Genomic DNA, 21,927 nt, shown 5'->3' with positions numbered 1-21,927 from the left:
AAAAAATGCCACCTCTGCAATCTTGCTGTGATTCACGTCACCATTTGATTACTCTGTGATAATCTGCAATTATTCTCTGTGACCCAGCTGATTGGTACACTGACTAAATGGGTGAGCTAATCGTGGATATGGTAGCAATCACCACCCTGCCTCTTCAGGTCTCTGGTGGTAGCATTCAGCTCTCATGAGGGCAGAGGAAGACATTTGTAAGGGGCTGGTACACTGTAGGAGCTTGATGAATGGTCATCATCATCCTCATTGTTGTTATTGTGTCAGCCAAGTCAGGGCCAAGATCTATGTTACCATTTTCCCTTTCTAAAGTACCAAATTTCATTGATCATCCATCCTAAGAGCACATTATCTCACACTTGAACATCTCTGAAACTAGAATATGGTAACAGCTGGTGGTGTGTTATTGCTGTCCAGTGGGATTCAAACTGGGTTTGTTCATAGAGAATTTTTGTTTGGTCTTGGAAGCGGAGGCAGATTACCTGAAGCCAATGAAACTACGGCCTCAGGGTCCCTCCCTCATGTGTCTCTTCCAAAGGCCTGCAAGGGCCCTAGTCGCAGCTTCATACGATCATATGTTTTTGTAAAATTTGCAAGAATAAGATATTTTGTATTCATTTTCCTAAAGATGGCCCCAAATTCTATAAGCTTTGGGCTCTGCCCCTGCCAGTGAATTCAATAATACGAGACCTCAATCTGAGGGTTTTGAACTGCACAAATGGTCCCACAGTCTGCATGAGAACCAACTTGGGGTTCAAATGATTAGGGAAGATATTTTCCTTCCCTCTACCCAGGGGCAGAGTTGAAACATGCAACTTCCCTTGCTGCCCCACTCTGCATGTTCCTTTCCTGCTATCTCTTTTCTGTAAATTTGTCATTTCCTCCTCTACCGAGGTCTTTAGTGTCTCAGCTGTATCTGGGGTCTCCTACTAGACTTCTGTTTGAAGTAGTTTTATTTCTAATTTTTAAAAACATTTTTGTTTATTTTTGAGAGAGAGCAAGCGAGCACGATTGGGGGAGGGGCAGAGAGAGAGGGAGATACAGAATCTGAAGCAGGCTCCAGGCTCTGAGCTGTCAGCACAGAGTTTCACATGGGGCTTGAAACCATGAACCGCGAGATCATGACCTGAGCTGAAGTCAGACACTTAACTGACTGAGCCACCAAGACGCCCCAATGAAGTGGTTTTATTTCTTTTTTTTTTTTTTTTTTTTTTTTAATTTTTTTTTTTCAACATTTTTTATTTTATTTTTGGGACAGAGAGAGACGGAGCATGAACGGGGGAGGGGCAGAGAGAGAGGGAGACACAGAATCGGAAACAGGCTCCAGGCTCCGAGCCATCAGCCCAGAGCCTGACGCGGGGCTCGAACTCACGGACCGCGAGATCGTGACCTGGCTGAAGTCGGACGCTTAACCGACTGCGCCACCCAGGCGCCCCGAAGTGGTTTTATTTCTTAGTGTTACTCGCAGTGATGGTGCATCTTATAATCAATGATGCCTTAAGTTCCATAAACATAATATATAATGGGGCCCTCAAGCTGGGACCAGTTGGGACAAGTAGGCTAGTGTTGGACCACACTACTCACTGGATGTCCCTCTTGTACTCTGGGGAGATTAGCCTACAGTGACTACTGATAACTCAGGAGTTTCTTAAAACTCAGGAAATACTTAGGGACTTTGAAACAGATGCCTGGTCATATGCCCTGACTGGCATGGGGCCGAGGGCAGAATGTGAATACAGTCTAAATATGGGGTTCATATCTGTCTGAGGAACTTAAATGGTTGGGGTGAGTCCTGATAAAGCTGGATTGAGAGACTATGGAACCTTGGAGAGAAAATCACTACAAGGGAAAGAAGAGACTGGTAGAATGATGCAGCTGAGCAAGAGGGGACCAGTGGTGAGATCATGGCGGCCAATTTTGATTCAGCTCACCCTCTCCAGGGCTTGTGTGTTAGGGGGCCAAGGAAAGGAGAGGGATGTGGCATGAAACAAAAGACCTGTCATAGAAGGCTCAAGAGCTCTGACAAAGGGACTCCTTCCAAAAGAGTTGGTTATGAGAGGCAGTTCCGTGGAGCGGAGGGCTACCTGAGCCACGCAGGAGGCATGTGTAACAGTCGGAATGGCAGCCATTCTATTTACACCTGCCTAGGATACCCTGGGACACGCCCCTACCAAGCGCTTCTCACATTGCTGAGGAGGTGAAAGCAGGACTTCCCACAGATAAGCTTGCAGTAGTTTTCACAAGCTATCTATCCATCCCGCCCACCTCTACTCAACCTTTATCTGCTCTGTCCAAACAGTAGCCACCAGCCACACACAGCTAGTGTGACTGAGGTAATGCATTTTAAATGTTATTTAACTTTGATTAATTAAAAATTTAATTTAGGGGCACCTGAGTGGCTCAGTCAGTTAAGTATCTGACTCTTGATTTTGGCTCCGGTCATGATCTCACAGTTCGCAAGCTCCAGCCCCAGAATGGGGCTCTGCTCTGACATTGCGGAGTGGAGGGAGCCTGCTTGGGATTCTTTCTCTCCCTCTCTCTCTCTCTGCTCCTTCCCCACTCGCGAGCTCGCTCTCTCAAAATAAATAAATAAACGTTTTAAAAAATTTTAATTTAAAAATAGAAGCAGTATAGAATATTTGTCCTGTAAAACTTAAAAGACAAATTTGAAAAGTGTTTTTTTTTTAGATAGTTACAGATTTATTATAGTTGCTTTTCAATACATACCATACCTTCTTAAATATGATGCTAATAACATTGAGTGAACACAAGAGTTAGTGAGTTTACTTAACTTGGACAGGTGTGGTTTTGAAGCCAATATGCTTTTGCTTCAAAGCCAATAAATTCTAAAAAAGATGAACAAGGTTTTGTTAACATAGATCAAAGGAAAAAATGTAAACATCAAAGGAAAACAATTTTTGGTCCTCAATTCAATTATTGAAAAACTTCTAAGTATATTTGGGACAACTTGGGTTTGTGAATCTACTTTTTTTTTAACTATACGTTTTGTAAAATATAAATATGGATCACGTACTTCTGAGGAAAATTTAATATCCGAATTGGGAGGGACTGGAAGGGTAAACTAGAAGCCTGATTAGAAGATTTAGTAGCAAAACAAGAATCTAAAATATCTTATTAATAATTTTAAAATGTCAATTACATGCTGAAATGTTAGCACCTGGGATATATTCAGATAAGTAAAATGTATTATTAAAATAAGTTTCACCTGTTTCCCTCTGATCCTTTTAAAAATGTGGCTATTAGAAAATTTAAAATGATGTACAAGGCTTAGATTCTATTTCTTTTGGACTGTGCTGATCTAGATTATTTAAAGGCAGGTCTCCATACCCGTGGCACCTAGCAGGTGTTGACATGTAACAGAGGCTGCATAACTGTTTTGGGGGGGGAAGAGGATTTAATCTTGGAGAGGAGAGAGCTGCTGAGCACGAAGGTTGCTAGTTTGCTGGGACTGAATTTCCCAAATAATACATAAAACCACAATTTTACTTCCCCAGAACAGTTATTACCCTACATGTTTCTCTTGCCTCTTTTTTCTTGGTCACTAGTAGCTAAGTGATGAGGTGCTTAGCCTACCACTAGTCTATTCATTCCTGCCCTTTTGTTTCCCATCTCAAAGTCCCCATAGCAACACTGACATAAAGGGAATTGGTGACAACTTGCTTGAATTATCTAGTCAGGTTTGCCAAGTAGACTTTTTATTTTTTAATTTTAATTTTTTAAAAAATTTTAATGTTTGCTTATTTTTGAGAGAGAGAGAGAGAGAAAGAGAAAGACAGAACGTGAGCAGGGGAGGGGCAGAGAGAGAAGGAGACACAGAATCCGAAGCAGGCTCCAGGCTCTGAGCTGTCAGCACAGAGCCCGACGCAAGGCTTGAAACTACAAGAAGTGAGATCATGACCTGGACACTCAATGACTGAGCCACCCAGGTGCCCCTAGACTTTTTAATTTAAAATTTTGAACTTCATTTATACATTTTTCCTGCCTAGGTAGGTCATAATAAGAACTTTAGCTGTAGAGACAAAACAAAATGAATAACAACAACAACAACAAAAAGGCCAAAGTACCTATGGCTTGTCCAAAGAAATTCAGGAGTTTTTTGCTCATCTACTTTGCAAAGCCCATTCTCCAAAAGTGCAACACAGCTTTTGTGTCCAACCCCAAAAGTACACTGAAAACCTGACTCAGTGTCTTTCATTCTCAGGAGGAGGAGAAAGAGAAAATGGAGTATTTCCTCTTGGGCGTGACAGGGAAAGTTGGGTTTTCTGTTGACTCTGCAACACAACACATCTATGCTGGGATCTACTCTGGTTCCTGCTCCACCTATTGTTCAAAATAACTGGTCTATATGATCCAATTAAGCCAGTCACTTCAGCTGAGAAAATAGTATGCTTTCTTCACTCAACCAGCAGATTAATATCTTGAACGTGATTGGGCCTGCTGTGCTGTTGTGTCAGGAGACTGAGTTTCCAATCAAGACTGGGCAAGAGCATGACCTGGGTCACCCATTCCCCTTCTTGGGTGTTGGGATAGCCAAGCTAGAAATGCCAGACAAATCTTCATGAATCACTTGAGGTCAGAAAACTGTGGGGGAATGTGAGGATGGACTATTTCTGTCTGATACTATTAGGGCTGCATGATGATTTTTTTAGTAGAAGTATGTCTGATACGATACATGGGATGTATTTCTACTAAAAAATTATTCATTGTTTATCTGAAATTGAAATTTACCTGGATGTCCTGTATTTTATTTGTTAAGTTCAGCAACCCTAGATAAGATGCTAGTATTGCCCCAAAGAGCACCATTCTCTTTTGCCATTTATAAAAACAAAAAAGATGATGTAAGAGTTCATGAAAGAATATCTGTGGCACGATAGCATCAAAATAACAAAATAGCTCAGAATAAATTTAACCAAAGAAGTGAAAGATCTCTACACGGAAAACTGTAAGACATTGATGAATGACATCAAAGAAAACACAACCCAAAATGTATCCAGTGCTCATGGATTGGAAGAATTCGTCTTGTTAAAATGTCTATACTACACAAGGCCATCTAGAGATTCAGTGCAATCCCTATCACCATTCCAATGACAGTTTTTACAGTAGTAGAAAAAAAAACCCCTAAAATTAATATGGAACAACAAAAGACTGCATAGCCAAAGGAATTCTGAGAAAGAAGAACAAAGCAGGAGGCATCACACTTCCCATTTTGAGGGTATATTGTAAAGCTATAGTATTGAAAACAGTGTGATATTGACAAAAAACAGTCACACAGACCAATGGAAGAGAATTTAGAGCCCAGAAGTGAACACATGCGTACACAGTTGATTGTATTTGACAAGGGAGCCAAGAGTACTCTACGGGGAAGACACAGTCTCTTCAGCAGATGGTGCTGGGAAAATTGGATATTCACACGTGAAAGAATGAAACTGGACCCACATCCTATTTCTGCTTAGAAAAATTAACCTGAAATGGATTAAAGACTTAAATGTAAGACTAAAAACTATAAACCCCCTAGAAGAAAACATAGGGAAAAAGGCTTCTTGACATGGGTTTTGGCAATGACTTTTTGGATAAGACACTTAAAGCACAACAACAAAGTAAAAAACAGACAAGTGGAACTGAACTGAACTAAAATAAACTAAAAATTAGCTTCTGCACAGAAAGGAAATCATCAATGAAATGGAAAATAACCTATTAAATGGGAAAAACATTTCGTAAACCAAATATCTGATAAGAGGTTAATATCCAAATTATATAAAGAACTCACACAACTCAATAGCAAAAAAACAAATAATCTAATTAAAAAGTTTTGGGCAGGGCACCTGGGTGACTCAGTTGGTTAAACGTCCAACTCTTGATCTCAACTCAGGTCATGATCTCACAGTTTGTGAGTTTGAGCCCTACATCAGGCTCCGTGCTGACAGTGTGGAGCCTGCTTGGGATCCTCTCTATCCTCTCTCTTTGCCCCTCCCCTGCTCATGCTCTCTCTCAAAATAAATTTAAAAATCTGGGGGGGAGGAAAAAGTAGGGATCCTAGCATTTCAAGACTGTCACTTCTCAATGCCCTGTGACCCTGCCAAGGACCACAGACAGGACATATGTCTCATGTACTCTGGCATGGCAGCAGGGACAGCTGTGGCAGCATCAGCCTTGGGGTGCCAGGCCACCAACTGGGCAGACACTCAGCATGCAGTGGTTCATTTTGGATGACCCACTGCCGTGTCCCACTAGCACCTCGAGATGTTTCAAGAAGAACAGGTGTTTGGTTTAGCAAAGTCGAAATGTCAACTGGCCAGACAAGGGCATATACAAGGAGAGATCGTGTCTCCTTTCTAATCTACTTGGAGACTCTTGTCCTGACTGGGGACCATATCAGCCCTGGTGCTGCCACCTTAGTCCTCCTGGGGATAGAGTGCCCTTTCTCTCCAAAGAAGGACATCACTTTTGGGATAAGACTATTCAGTGAAAAGTCCCTGCTCTCAGACTGCAAAATGTTAGATCTCTATGGGTGATAGGCCAGCCGTAGTCATCATGCCCCACCAGTGAGCTACTAGGTCAGATGATCACGCGTATGTGTTACCGCTTCATCACTTAGAATATGAAACAGGCAGCTTTGCTTCCCTGAAGAGTAGTATCAAACCTCCATTAATGCTCGACTTACTCTTGCCTTTTTGTAAGAAAATCCTCTTATTCTGGCTGCTGTCGGCACCCTTACACTGGTGTCGCATGTTTCCTCAAAGGGCCCGTGCAGTTTCGTTTGTAATAACTGGTAAACTGAATGTTATGCTAACAGATTGGGACGACATAGTTCTGCGCAGCTAGAGTACTAAAAATTAGTTACCCTTCCAGATATGTTGAAAATCACTCATTTCTTTAATAGCCAAAGTCCTATGCTGATTTCTGCAATTTTTTTTTTTTTTTTTAAGTAATATATTCAGGGGCGCCTGGGTGGCTCAGTCGGTTGAGCATCTGACTTTGGCTCAGGTCATGATCTCACAGTTCGTGAGTTCGAGCCCCACGTCAGGCTTTGCGCTGAAAGCTCAGAGCCCGGAGCCTGCTTCTGATTCTGTGTCTCTTTCTCTCTCTGCCCCTCCCCAGCTTGTGCTCTGTCTCTCTGTCTCTCAAAAATGAATAAATGTTAAAAAAAAAAAAAGTAATATATTCAACTTTGGAAGAAGTATTAATGTCTGATAATACATAAATTAGCAAATTACAATTTTAAAAAATGGGCAAAAGGCCTGAACAGACATTTTTCCAAAGAAGATAGATGAGGGGCCAACAGGTTCATGAAATGATGCTCAACATCATTAACTGCTAATGAAATGTAAATCAAATCCACAATAAGATATCACCTCATATCTGTTAAAATGGCTAGCATTAAAAATACAAGAAATAAATGCTGGTGAAGATGTGCACTCTTCATGGGGATGCACACTGGTACAGCCTCTGTAAGAGAAACAGTATGGAGGTTTCTCAAAAAATTAAAAATAGAAACACCCTATGATCCAGCAACCCCACTTCTGGGACAATATTTGAAGGAAATGGAAACATTATGTCAAGTTGATCTCTGCATTCCCGTGTTCATAGCAGCATAATTTATAATAGCCAAGATGTGTGTATGGATGGATGAATGGATAAAGAAGTTGTGGTATATATATAGACACACACACACACACACACACACACACACACAGAGGGGAATATTATTTAGCCATAACAGGCAGGAAATTCTGTCATTTGCAACAAATGGATGGACTTTGAAGGCTTTATACTAAGTGAAATAAGTCACACAAAGACAAATAGTGTCTGATCTCATCTGTATGTGGAATCTTATCAAAGAAACAAACAAACGACTAGACTGTTAGAAAAAGAGATTAGATCCGTGGTTAGCAGAGGTGGGGGGTGGAATTGGAGGAAGGTGGTCAAAAGATACAAACTGCCAGTTATAAGAGAAATACATACTAGGGATTCATGTACAACATGATGACCACAGCTAACACTGCTGTATGGTACATGTAAAAGTTAAGAGTAAATCCCAAGAATTCTCAGCACAAGGAAAAAATAAATTTTTCTTTTTTATATGTGTGTCTATATGAGATGATGATGTTAACATACTGTGATAATCATTACACAATATATATGTATGTCAAATCATGATGCTATACACCTTAAACTTATACGGTGCTGTTTATCAATTACATCTCAATAAGTCTGGGGAAAGAAAGAATATCTGTGGGTTATTTAGAGATAATCAGAGACCAGCATGGGCCTTGAGGATTCTTGCTGAATCATCTTACTGAAAACCCACAGAGATCAGATCCGGATGTCTATTTTCATGCCTTCTATAATAAGCTGAATTATAGGAAGGGGTCGTGCAAACTGTAATGTGCCTGCTTGGCCTGTTTTGCTTTGTTTTTCCTTTCATGTGCACACCCAGACTCCCCAGCGAGATTGTAAACCCACCGGAGCAGAAAGCGGCTTCTGTTTCCTGGTATCCTTGAAGTCCAACAAGATGAGTAGGTGCTCGGAAGTGTCGTAGATGACAACGAAGGTGAGTTTGTTCTTTCGTCTGAAAGCAAGTGGACGCTCTAGCAGTCTCACTGGGTGTTACACTGTGCCCCAGGGGCCAGAAGCCAGTGGTGTTATCTAGTCTGGAAATAGCCCGCATCTGCGCTTCTGGAGGAGTCCATCCGAAGCCCTTCTCTGGTCCGCTCCCGAACAAATGCTCTGTCCTTGACACCAACAGAAGCAGCAGCCTCCCCAGCCACCTGTCAGCACACTGCTGCCAGAGTGTAATTTTACCGGATGTTGTGAGACGAAGCCTGAGTTAAATAAGGCCCTAGCGGAATCAGGGGGCCAGCAGTGCCTTTTCTTACCTGTTAATGAAGCCTCATTAGAAACAGCAAGAAGCCTTGCTGAGAACTGGAAGCACCAGTCTGCCTGGGCTCTCCCTGCCAAAGGATGATTAACTTAATGATTTACGGCAGCTGCTCTTTGAGATTAGGAAGCGGAGGAGATGGAATGTGTGCAGCCCCACACAGCACACTGGTGGAAACTCAGGATGGTGTACAAATCCAACCTCCCCTGCGTCCAATAGCTGAAACTGCTCCCGGGTTCTGGAAAACGCGTGGCCATTCAGACACAGAATTACCTCCTTTTGATGGCTGACCTTTCGGGGCCCTCCAGCTGTGTGTAGGTTAGGGATTTAGGTCTTGGCTGGGGGGCAGAAAATTAATTGTTAACAAGGAAGAAAGAAAAGAAAAGACCTCCGTGTACAGTGCATCCACCATAGCTAGGCCAGGGCACACACTCTGCCTTCTAGGGAGGCCCTTGCTCCCAGTGCTTCAATTGTGGGCACTCCTGGGGTGTGCGACTGTGGCGGGGGTGGGGGGATTGGTGCTTTGTTGAAACGTAGCAGTAAGTGGTGCCTTGGCTATTTCCGTGCCTCAGACAACAAACAGAATTATGTAAAGGTGTCGTGCAAACTGTAAACACCTGTCCTGTACACACGAGTTATGAATACAATTCCTTTGATCCTAGAAGCCAAAAAGGGAAACCAGCTGGCGCATTTTCAGCCAGGAGACTCCGCTTCTTGCCTTGCTTTTCTTCTAAGCTTTCTTAAGGGTAAAGAAGGTTTCTTTTGTTTATGTCGGCTTTGGCTATTTGGAATCCCAGGGCTGGGGGGGAGGGTGTCTTTGAATATGCCCATGTTGGACACTTCCCCCGCCCCGGCTGGATTAGCCAATTGTGAGAACAGACTCAGCTTGGATATTTTGGTCTGTAATTCTGGACAGAAGCTTGGGGGAAGAATTAAGAAATTAAGACTGGGCTTTGTGTGTGTGGTTTTGGAGACACTAAGAGCCCGTGGTAGGACACAGGTGGTGGTTTCAGTTTTAATCAGAAGGCGGGGAGTTTTGCCTAGGTAGGGGGCGATTCATGAACCATATTTGGGTGGGCTGGGTCCTGAGAAGGCTGGGGGAAGGATCCTGGAAGAAAATTCCGAGGCTGCAAGTGGGATAGGCAGCCACAACCTAATTAATGCCCTCCCCCACAAGACTTAAATTGAAGTACCCTTTCAACTGATTGAGAGATAATCTGCCAATCACAGTGGAATGTGTGTGTCTGCACGTGTGTGTCTGCACGTGTGTGTCTGCACGTGAGTGACCGCGCAGAGTTCATTCAAGAGATCTGAATGCTCTGTGATGTCTGTGATCATGATATATTCAATAAAGTACCGCGCCAATCCTCTCTCTAGCAAGAGTGATATTTTTGCCCCAAATTGGGGTCAACCCGGCATGCCATGAGCACAAGCCTTGCCTAAGCAGCGCGTTTATGTCCATAAACCCAAGAGCGCCTGGCCCTCGGATGACGAGGCAGATGGTGTCAAGCTCAAGGACCCTTGCAGAAGCCTTTAAGAATGGCTCCATGAGCAAAAGCCAGCCAGGTAATGTGATATCCATTCCACCTGACAGTGGGACAAGCAAGGTGGGCAGACTGGAAGCCACACACAAAGCCTTTATTTGGAGAGGCACAAGGGAGGTTGATCAAGCTACAGACTATTTAAATTAAGGCAGAAGGACCCTCTCCACTTCCAGGATGCTTTTCGGATTAAGCCGAATCAACCAGGGAATCCAGCAGGGAATCCAGCTCAGGAGGGTAGGGCGGTGGTGGGAGTCTATGAGGGTGTGGAGGAACTCCTCTAGGAATTTCACTGGTCACTTGGTGAGGGAGGAAGCATTTCCTTTACGAAAAGAGGAAGTTTCTTCATTAGCTGAAACAAACAAAAAATACATACATGTGAAAGAAGTCATAGATGATGAAAATTAGTAAAGATATCATGGGAGGAGTATAGGACAGGAAAAAATTTGGCTTTTGGAGTAAGGCAGTTTGGGTTTCAACCCCCGTCCCATGGTTATTAGATATGTGACTTTGGGCAAATGACTTAAGCTCTCTGAGGCTTTGTTTCCTGTCTATAAAATGGGGAGAATGATGTCATCCTGGCAGTTTTGGGAAGAAATGAAGATAAAGAGCCTAAGACTATCCTGGCACATAGCAGGCACTCACTAAATGGAGTTCTTATATTCCTGAAGTACATTCAGCCTAACTCATTACTTTCTGTATATGCTTAAAACAATTTTATGTATTTATTCAGATGTTCGTGGGCATTTGAAAAAATGAGCTTTCTTAGGAGCATCTAGCTTTTATAATCAATAGAAATCAATCCAATAAAAAGGCAGTTGGAAAGGAGCTGGGTGACATATTTTCCATTTGAAAGGAGGGAAGATTAGGTTGCTTCTATTCAGATCTCTTGCCTTCAGAAGAAAAATGTGGCACAGCACATTGGAAAAGCCAGGAGACCTGGGCTCTAGTCCCAGCTCTGCCTCCACCTTCCCGTGTGATCAAGGACACATCATGTTCTGCTCTGGGCTTTAGTATTCTCCCTGAAATTGAGGGGTTGGACTGTAGAATCACTAAGTTGTCTCTCAGAGCTGATATTCTATTCATTATTCAATGTATGTCTTGGAAGGGGAGTTGGAGGGAAATACAGAATTATGATAAAATAAAGGCTTGGATTTCCTTAAAGAGCTGGCAAGGAAACTGAGCCTCAAGACTTATGTATATGCTCCTAGAATTCTTATCCGTTAAAAAAATGACTGCAGGGGAGCCTGGGTGGCTCAGTCTGTCAAGCGTCTGACTTTTGATTTCGGCTCAGGTCATGATCTCAAGGTACGTGATATTGAGCCCTGCATGGGACTCGGCACTGACAGCGTGGAGCCTGCTTGGGATTCTCTTCCCCTCTCTCCCTCCGCTACTCACTTTCTCTCTCTCGCTTTCTCTCAAAATAAATAAACATTTAAAAAAGACTATATATACACATACGTGTGTGAGCATACACATACATACACAGATACATATATGCCATTCCTATCCCTTGTCTCTCTCCAGTATGGAGGCTGGAAAAGCTAAATCATTGCTTTCCCAGCATCCTTTGCAGGTAGGAATGGTCACATGAGCAGGTTATGATCAATGTGATATAAGGAAAATCCACTGGAAGGCTTCTCAAAATGCTTTTCTTTCACTGATAAAAGAGCCACAAACGGAAAAGATTTTTTTGTTGTTTCCCTCTTCCCTCCCCTTCTTACCATGTCTGGAGCTGTGGCAGGCAACCATGGGTGACAAAATGAAGACCGAAAGCCAATATATCAGGGATGGTATATCAGAAAGATGAAAGAGCGTGGGACCTTAATGAAATCATTGAGTAACCTACACCACCTTATTTCTGGAATTCTTAGATAAATGTGGTTTATGCCCTTGCTGTTCAAACTGTGGTTTTTTGGGCCAGCAGTTATGGGCACCGCCTGGGGGTTTTGTTAGAAGTGAAGACTCTCCTGCCTTACCCCAGGCAGTGGGTGGAGCAGTGTCTGCATTAAAAAAAAAAAAAAGTCCCCAGGTTGTTCTCTAAGAATCTGTTTTTTTTTTTTCTCTTTTTATCTTTGTTCATTTGCTTTTGTTCTTAAATTCTACATAGGAGTGAAAACAGACTCTTACATACAGAGAACAGACTGGTGGTTGTCAGAGGGGAGGTGGGTGGGGGATGGATGAAATAGGCGATGGGGATTAAGGAGTGCACTTATCTTGATGAGCACTGAGTGAGGTACAGATTGTTGAATCCTTATATTGTACACCTGAAACTAACATAACACTATGTTAATTATACTTCAATAAAAATAAAAGATGCCCAGGTTTTGGCGTTTTAAGTGCACATTAAAGTTTCAGGAGCATTGATTTGTGGACCCACTAATGAGGGTCTATTACATTCAGCTGAAAGTATTCCTAACAGACATCATGTGTGTACTCAGTATGTATGAACACATAGAGGTATGTCTGTGTACATGTGTGTGTGTCCGTGTGTGCCTGCATTATGTGAATATATGAACAGAAAAAACCCTTCAGGGACCTAGTCTGTGGGAGCGTGTGTGTGTGTGTGTGTGTGTGTGTTTGTGTTGGGAGTTTGAGGATGATTTCTTTTTTACTACCTTTTTTAAATGTTTATTTTTGAGAGAGAGACAGAACATGGGGGGGGGGGGAGGGGGGAAGGGCAGAGAGAGAGGGAGACGCAGAATCCAAGCAGGCCCCAGGCTCTGAGCTGTCAGCACAGAGCCCCACCAGGGGCTCGAACTCTCAGACTGCGAAATCATGACCTGGGCTGAACTTGGACGCTTAACTGACTGCACCACCCAGGCGCCCCTTCCCCTAGTTACTTCTCTAGCGTTCGAAAAACTTTTCATTTCAAACCCATGGGCATGTCTTCTTGTCACTCACGGGAATCGGGAAGACGGGGGCTTACCAGCTCTCCTCCCTGTCCAGCAGGGCGTGGTAGGACGCCACGTCCCTCTGCAGCTGGGCTTTGTGCGCCAGCAGATGCTCTCGAGCCTGCTGCTGCTGCTCCGCCTCTGAGCGCGTCTCCCTCAGCTCCGCCTCCAGCCTGCTCACCACGGCGCCCAGGTTCTGCAGCTCGATGTCGTGCCAGTGCTTGGCGTCGTGCAGGGTGTTCTCCAGGCCTCGTTTCTGCCAAAGAGAGAACGCGGGTCGAACCCGAGGCCGCAGGCAGGACCCTTGGAGAGGGAGGTGGGTGGAGCTGTGGGAGGGGCTGGCATGGGCCCGGGCTGTCCATTTCTCCCCAGGACAATGGCTTCGCTGGCTCCCCGGAGGAAATGATGACTCTTCCTGGGGAGGCCAGACTCTTGTTTGGTCTGATTCACTGAGCCTTCTGATGGGGGGTGGGGGGAGGAAGAAAGAGAAGAGGGGAAGGAGATGGAGAAAGATGAGGTATAGTGATGAGACAGAATGAGAGAGGAAAATAATGAGGGGAAAAAAAAAAAAACAAACGAGAGTGAGAAATTGACACACAGGCACACAAGGGGGAGGCAGTTTGCAGGTGGTTTTCAAAGAAATCTTGCTCTCTGAACTGCCTCTGGGCCTTTCTGCCCCTGATTTCTCACTCCCTGGGGGGCCTTTTCCTCCTCCACTGCTGAAACCCCATCCATTTTTAAGCTAAAACGCCTTTTCCTCCAGCATTCTTGCCCACATTGCCAGAGTTAGCATGAGCTTCTCTGGCCTTTACACACTCAGCATTTTTTCTTTAGTGTGTTACTATCACACCTTGGCTAAGTTCTCTTCCCCTTGCTGTCCCCTCTCTGTGGGCACCCCACCACCCTCTCCTGAGTCTGTTTCTCTCTGAGCTGTGCTTCTCCTGTCTGTGTTGGTTGGTCTCTGCCACACTCATGATTTTAGTTGTCTCTCTCCTGGTGACTCCTGCATTGATATTTCCAGCACAGACCTCTCCCCCGAGCATAAACCTGCTCCTGAACTTCTTACTGTAAATATGTACAATCCATGGGCATCTCAAATCAAGGTGTCCACAATGGAGCCACCGGCTTCCTTCTGAACATGCTTGCCTCTCCTATTCTGTGCTTCAGCTGGTGAACTCACATGGACTAGAAACCAGGGAAAGAAAGGCATGTCCCTAATCTTCCCCCCCTCCCCAGTTCATCATCAGTGAATTCTACCTCTTGTATATTCTGAAAAATTTTCACATTCGTGCTCACTCCCCACCAGCCACAGGTGCCCAGGATGGATGCTTATCACTGCTCCCCTGGGGTAACCTCAGTAGCCTGTATCTGGTCTCTTGGTCTCTAGCCTCCTGCTTTTGCATTCCCCACAGAGCAGCCATAGTGCTCTGCCTGAAGTCTAAATCTGGGTTTGTATCTCTTCTTCCATCTCATCTGGATCATTCCTACTCATCCCCAAGTCCAAGCTCAGGGGTCACCTCCCCCAGGAAGACTTCCTTGATAGTCTCTTACCCCATCCCCTCCCCCCCCCCCCCCCGCCCCAAGGCTGGGTTAGGGCCACCTCCTCTGGGTTTCCACAGCTGCCCAAGTACATGCATGCCCTTGAACTTGTAATAGTGGGCTGAGCTTCTTAGGGGCATGTCTCCCCTACTGGAGAGTGAGCAGAAATGAAATTTCTGTAACCCCAGTGATAAGTGATACTCTGCTGGCACAGAGTAGGTGCTCATCTGGGTGTGTTGCCAGGATGACAGCACTATGGTTATACTTATTGCCCTGTCTCCCATATACCAAGTGTTGCAGACCATAGGGCTGACCAATAAACACCTTTAAAAAACTGCATGCGTCTGCCTTTAACATTTTTTAATAGTTGTAATTATGGTGTACCTATAATTTAGCATCTGACTTTTTATACAACACATAAGAACAGATAAATATCTTTTCAAATTGGATTGAATAAAATCTCGATGAAGCAACTTTCTGTTGTTTCTCTTCCCTAGGAGGAGATTTTTCATACCTTTTTGATGACTGTGGTTGAAATGGAGGATTGTTGGCCATGATGCCATCTTGAGTCATGGCTCCTGTTAAGCAGGGGCCACTATTATCTTATTTAAACTATCTTAATTCCATTGGATATGAGGATATTGAACCAGATTCCCATCCTAGGTACATTTACAGGTGGCAAAAATGTGACTAATAGAAAATAAATCTAGATCAGTATCTGGTCTAGGGTTATTATTTTGGTGAGATCTGAGAACCGCTCCATGGCAATGAGGATGCAGAAATGGCCACCTGCACATTGAGAATCACTTGTTCCACTCTGGGTTTTCTCCCTTTGTTTATCAGGAAATTGCTTGGTTTGTAGTGTTTATTGTTGATGTTGGACCTGTAACACCTGTTATTTGGAAAAACCTTTTATGGAATCACGTTTGGATCATCTGTCTACAGTTTCTGCTCCATGTTCATGGGTGACTTCTCCATGTGGCCTGGGGTTTTCTCTGATGCCTTAGGACCCATTGCCCAAGGTGGGCTCATAGGAACCCCTATCAGAGGTCTTCTGTCTCTTCCATCCCACCCTCAGAGTCACAGTCCAGCTTCCCCACCTAAGTCCCTGAAATCCTGGCCTGGTCCTCCCAGAGACACTTGGGCTCGGGTGATGGCAATCAGGCCACTGATGCACATCTCCTAACTCTGGCCCCCTCAGCCACACAACACCAGCAAGCAAAATGAGGTCACAGAAGCACACTTATTCCCCAGTCTCTGGAGATTTGAAGGGACTTCCTTGAACTGCTAAGCCCTCCAGAAAGTAAAATAGTGACCTTATGTGATTTCTGGCCTTGAATCCCATTCCTGGTTTGAGTTGACTGAACACAGAGCTCAGTAGGCTTTAAGCACCATCATTGGTGTCTGCCTGCCAATATAAATAGGGCCTTGTTGGCAAAGGGGACTGAAAGTGTCTCCAGCGTGGCTGTCTGAGACTTATATGAGCCATGGTGGCCTTGTGTGTGCAGGTTGCTCAGACTGAGGATAACGGGGATGGCTGAATGAGCAGAGCTGTATTTGAAAGCTGCAGGAAAGTGTGCTACTTATTCTGGCTTAGTCTGTGCTCCCAACCTTGCCCACAAGGCCCAGTGACCAGAACTCTGATCTACTCGAGGCAGCAGGGGACAGAGGCAGCCTGTCCTGGGTCCTGAGCACCACCAGCATGTCATCACTCTTAAGACTTCTGGTTGCGGGGATGTGAATTTTCTTCCCATTTGTTCCAATAGTTAGGACCATGGGTTTTTTTTTTTTTTTTCAACATTTTTAATTTATTTTTGGGACAGAGAGAGACAGAGCATGAACGGGGGAGGGGCAGAGAGAGAGGAAGACACAGAATCGGAAACAGGCTCCAGGCTCCGAGCCATCAGCCCAGAGCCTGACGCGGGGCTCGAACTCACGGACCGCGAGATCGTGACCTGGCTGAAGTCGGACGCTTAACCGACTGCGCCACCCAGGCGCCCCAGACCATGGGGTTTAAGTGAGGTGATCGGATGATGCCAACTTGGGATTACTTTGCCAGTGGTTATAATAATTTTACAATGATGATCAATAATAGATACATATATCGACTGCTCACTCTGTGTCAGGCACTGCGCTAAGGGCTTGACCTGCATTGTTTAATTAATCATCCCAATGACTTTATAAAGTAAATTCTGTTAGGTCCAGTGGTAGATCACATTTCCAAAGGCAGTTATAATCATTATCTCCATCCCACATGTCCTTTCTCTATGTGACCTTGCCACTGCCTCAAGAGGTGGTTTATTTCTCTTCTTGTGGGATCTGGGATGGTCTGTGCCTGCTTAGACCAACAGGATTCCATTTAAGTGATATTTAGGGACTTTCAAGTCCAGGTGTTAAGAGGCCTGGGAGCTTCTGTGCTCACGCTCTGAGGGAAGCCGCTTCCATGTCAGATGTCCAACTATACGACTGCTATGATTTGAGGAAGTCAAAGCCAGCCACATGGAGAGGTCACATGGAGGGAGAAAAAGAGGCACATCTGGGGCACCAGACGTGTGATTTGAAGCCATTCCTGGATGGGCCAGCCCCAGCAGATGCCACATGGAATGGAGAAGAGCTGTCTCTGCTGGACTCCACCTAAATTGCAGAGTGAATGAACAAATGATTTACTGTTGTCTTCGGCCACTAACACGGAAGGGAGCTATGATAACCCAAATAGATCCTCACTCTGCAAGTGAGAAAACAGAACCTTAGAGAGGTCACGCAGTTAGTGAATAGAGTCAGGATTCCAGATTCCAGAGTCTGGTACCAACCCCCAATCCCATAGGCCTACCGTGGTCTAGTAGAGAAACAGAGCCAGAAGGGCTTGGGTCCTCCACTTGTTACTCGTGTTAATGGGCAAACCCCTGAACCACAGTTTGCTCTTCTGCAAAATGGGATGTCAGTCATAGCCCACCACACTTCTCAGTGTTTCTATGAGGGTCTAAGGGCAGAATGCTTGTGAGTATGCTCTCATTGCTATTGGTATCACTTTGAACACTCACCAAGTGCTTTGGGGACATAAAGCTAACTAGACATGGTCTCTGCCCTGAAGAAGTTAATGTGACATCAGAGGATCAGCTGATATACCACACGAACCACAGGGCTCTGAATGTGAGTGGGTGGCAGGTGGAGAGATCACCCCAGCTGTGGGAGTCAGGATCTAGGCTCTTCACTGGGAAGCACTGGTAGGTCTTCCACTTCCCCTGTGCCAAGGGTGCGTGAGGACAGGTAGAGTGGGCAAGGCTGGGGAGGGGTCTCCTTCCAGTCATGGGAAGAACATGTCCAAGGGCTCAAGGGTAGGAGAGCAAAGGGTGAGTCCTGGGTATCTCCCTTCCTATGGAATCTGGGCTGGTCTCTGAATGAAACCCAACCTGGGTGGTGCTGGAAGGTCTGGCAAAGGAAGGCTTTCTGCTTTACCCCCAGGCAATTCCACCGAACATGCAGAAGAGAGGGGACAGTAGATAGAGGAATGTCCCAGATGGGGCAACAGTGGACAGGTGAAGTTTACTAAAGGGAGGAGAGGATGGATAAAGCTTTAGAGGTATTTCGAGTTTGGAAAAGGAAGACAGAGCCCTCGTGTTGGGGGACCTGAATCTTACCTGCAGCATGGTGGTGACAGCATCTGCTGAGGGACATTGTTGAGGGCAGGCTGGGACTTGCTGAGAATGGAGGCTGCTGGGAGGACCTGCTCTGGGGAACCAGTACCCTCTGCTGTGTTCAGTCATTTGCGCACAGGTTTTCTCTTACCCGTCTGAGTTTTTAGACAACGGGAACCATCCACTTCCTGTTTGCATCCCTGGGACCTGCCTCAGGGAGGGCTTAGCACACACGAGGCAGCCAATACACGTTTGGAATGTGTGCTGAGTGATGAGCCACCTCTACACAGGTGCGATTCATCCAGGATTTTTTGATGATGTGGGGTTGAGTGTATGTCCCCCACATTTTGCCTGGCACTTTCTATGACTGGAAGAGTGGCAATTTTGACAGCCACAAGAACACCTGGGGAACAAGGTGTTCTTAACCTTAACTGTGCTTAAAGCAAGTTGGGCAAAGCGCAGCACCCCTAATATTAGCATCAAGGGTCATGGCAGTTGAGTAAAACTGATTACAATAGAATTCACATAGCTCTGAGTAAATAATGCAATGTCTTCCAATTTTTTGGCTAAAGTCACATTGCTCTAGGCTGTAGTTTCCTGATTTTTCTCACCTCAAATCCTTTTCTCACATCCTCTTGCACTGACCCAGATCCCATCACAGGATGTGTGGGAGAGCAGAGGAGCGGTGAGATGTGTGCTGTGTCATGCCGTGGCATGACAAGACTGAACATCTTCCTGAGCTGACTGGGCACCATGTGACCTTGTTGGCCAGAGGACATGGACCCAAGTGAACTGAAGACGTAAAGAAGGGGAGCTGGGGGTGATGGGATCAGCTTGGCCACAGGCAGGGAAAAAGTTGTTTCTGAGGGAATCAACTAGAATAAATCCTTGTGCTAACTTCTTGGGAGGTGGGGCTGCTGGTTTGGTGTCGGAACTGATTTGGGTGGCAAGACTGAGATGGGGGTGTATGGGGAATGGTAGAAGAGAGGGGCACTAACAATAATATTGGAACTTCCACAAGGCTTGAAATTGATGGGAGAGATGGGCTCCTTGGGCCTCAGTGGAGTCCAGACTACCACAGCTGCACAAGGATTGCATGAACCATCTCCTTTCATGCACTCCAGTGTGGACAACAGGCTTGTGGTTCAAATCAGCACGCATGGCCCCTAGAGGGGGTATCGAGGAGGAGCTGTGTGCTTGGCATCCTAATAGAACTTTAGTTAACCCCAGAGATCAGAGGGTGGATTGCTGTATTATTAATAATTATTTCAATTAATAAATAATAATAATAATAATAATAATAATAATAATAAATAAGGCAAGAGATCTTTCCACAAACCCCAGTGAGTCTGAGGAGCTTACTAGGTGTCTTAGGTTTGGTTCCCCAGAAGCAAAGCCTGAGGTAGGGATCCTGGTACCTGTAAATAATTAAGGGATTGTTCTCAAGAAAAGGGGGGGCAAGGAAAGCAGTATAGAGCGGAGGAAGGTGCTAAGCCAGGAGGTAGTCTCAGCAGGAGACTGGGACAGCCTGATCCCACAGAGAGCTTGGAGTATGAATTACACTGTAAAACCTACTCGCTTGGAAGCAAGTGGGCTGGACTTTTAAACCCCATGTCAGCCGTCATTGGCTGAGGGGGAGTGGGGGTGGCGGGCCTAACCTTCTAGGCCAGGTGTCTACTGTTTGAGGACAATTCCCTGGAGAGGTGGGGCCCCTGAAGAGGGACGTCTGGGGGTATCAGCGGCCATCACTCACAGCAGCGGCCTTGTGTAGGGTATTTCGGTGGGGCACTAACAGCGTCTACTATTCTTGTTGTGATTCTGTATCAGACGACCCTTTCAGGACTCAAAACTCATGCTGTGAAATGGGAATCTCTTGCAAACTCTGACCCACACGACTATGACTAGGGTTCAACAGTTGAGAGTTAAAACTGACATAAGAAACGCCAGGCTCCTCCCGGCCCACTCACCAGGGCCCGCAAGGATTCCGTTTCAGCCTGGAGGCTCTGGATCTGGCACGAAGTGTTGTGCAGCTCCAGTCTGAGGGCGGCAGCCAGCTTCTCTTCCTGGGTCTGCACCATGCGGGCCATTTCCGCCTGTTGCTGTGGAGGGTCAGGTGTCCGCGTGAGCAGGGGTGCGTGGAGAGCCCGAACCTCGCTTTCCCTCTCACCCTTCCCAGTGACCACTCCGCTGCATGTCCCTTAGGGCAAACAGCTGGCAGACTGAATATCCCCCTTTTTCTACAGATGCCCCCACCGATTCGTATCCAAGCATTTACTTAGTTTGAACATATAGTGCATGCAAATAGAATAAAATTAAAAAGATTTTTCTGAAGGATTTATAGGAGAAAGTCTCCTTTTGTCCCTATGCCCTAATTATCTAGTTCTCTTGTTTCCAGTTTCCTGTACCTCTTTCCAGAAATATTCCATATATTTATAAGTAAATAGGTATGGTCATCCCCCATCCTCTTGCTTTGGTACTTAATATATCTTAGAAAATATTTTCTACTAGTATATATAGATCAATTACATTCTTTTATTAAAATTTTTTTGGGGGGTGTGTTTATTTTTGAGAGAGAGGGAGAGAGTGTGAGTGGGGAAGGGGCAGAGAGAGATGGAGGCACAGAATCTGAAGCAGGCTTCAGGCTCCGAGCTGTCAGCAGGGGCTGTCACGTGGGGCTGGAACTCATGAACCTTGAGATCTCGACCTAGGCAGAGGTCAGATGCTTAACCGCCTGAGCCACCAGGCACCCCTCAATTACATTCTTTTAAACGGCTCCATAGTATTGCCTTGTTTGGAAGCACCTTAATTATTTAGAAGCCCTTGCACCGATGAGCACTTTGTTGCCAGTCTTTGCCTGTTATAAACAATGGTGTGAAGAATGGCTTTATAACCCTCGTTTTCCACATGGGCGTATCTCTGAGGGGGTAAATCCTTGCAGTGGAACTGCTGAGTCAAAGGGCATGCATTTATCATTTTGACTAACGTTGCCAAATTGCCCTTCAGAGAACTTCTAACTCTGTCCAGTACCGTAAGGCAGTGCCAACTATCCCCACATCTGCTTTAGACGAGGAGCACTCCAACTTCTCTGACAGCCCCTGTTTCCTCATAAAAACCAGTCTGGCCACAACCGTGAACACAGGGGGTCTGTGTTTTGAAATTTCTCCCTGAGCAAGATGGACATAGTCTGGTTCTTCCCCATACTTTCAGTGGAGTAGGTCATCGCTCCCCTTTTCTTTGTGCTGGAGAACAGGGAAAACTAGAGGTCACCTTCATTCATCTGAGAATAGTCGAAGGGTTATCTCTGAGCCAGTGATATGGGAGAAAACACCTGTTTTCTCTCCTAGGTTACTGGCTGGCTGGGTTGGCCATTTTTACTACATCTGAATACTTATTTATAGGGTTATGCAAAA

At 45.2% G+C, this 21,927-nt stretch overlaps 1 protein-coding gene across 1 annotated transcript in view; it reads right to left on the bottom strand.

Annotated features, from left to right (window-relative positions):
• Positions 1-10,525: 10,525 nt before the first annotated feature.
• Positions 10,526-21,927, bottom strand: part of BFSP2 (beaded filament structural protein 2) — a 68,179-nt gene continuing 56,777 nt past the window's right edge. Inside the window, exons 5-7 of the mRNA XM_058729921.1 lie at positions 20,485-20,616; positions 13,379-13,599; positions 10,526-10,801 (exon numbers count right to left, since the gene is read on the bottom strand). Coding sequence (XP_058585904.1) covers positions 10,798-10,801; positions 13,379-13,599; positions 20,485-20,616 — 357 coding nt within the window. The 3' untranslated portion in view covers positions 10,526-10,797. The remainder of the gene's footprint in view (positions 10,802-13,378; positions 13,600-20,484; positions 20,617-21,927) is intronic.

The sequence above is a fragment of the Neofelis nebulosa genome, chromosome 5 (genome assembly GCF_028018385.1).
Source record: "Neofelis nebulosa isolate mNeoNeb1 chromosome 5, mNeoNeb1.pri, whole genome shotgun sequence".
NCBI classification, from domain to species: domain Eukaryota; kingdom Metazoa; phylum Chordata; class Mammalia; order Carnivora; family Felidae; genus Neofelis; species Neofelis nebulosa.
This window is presented reverse-complemented; position numbering and strand designations above follow the sequence as displayed.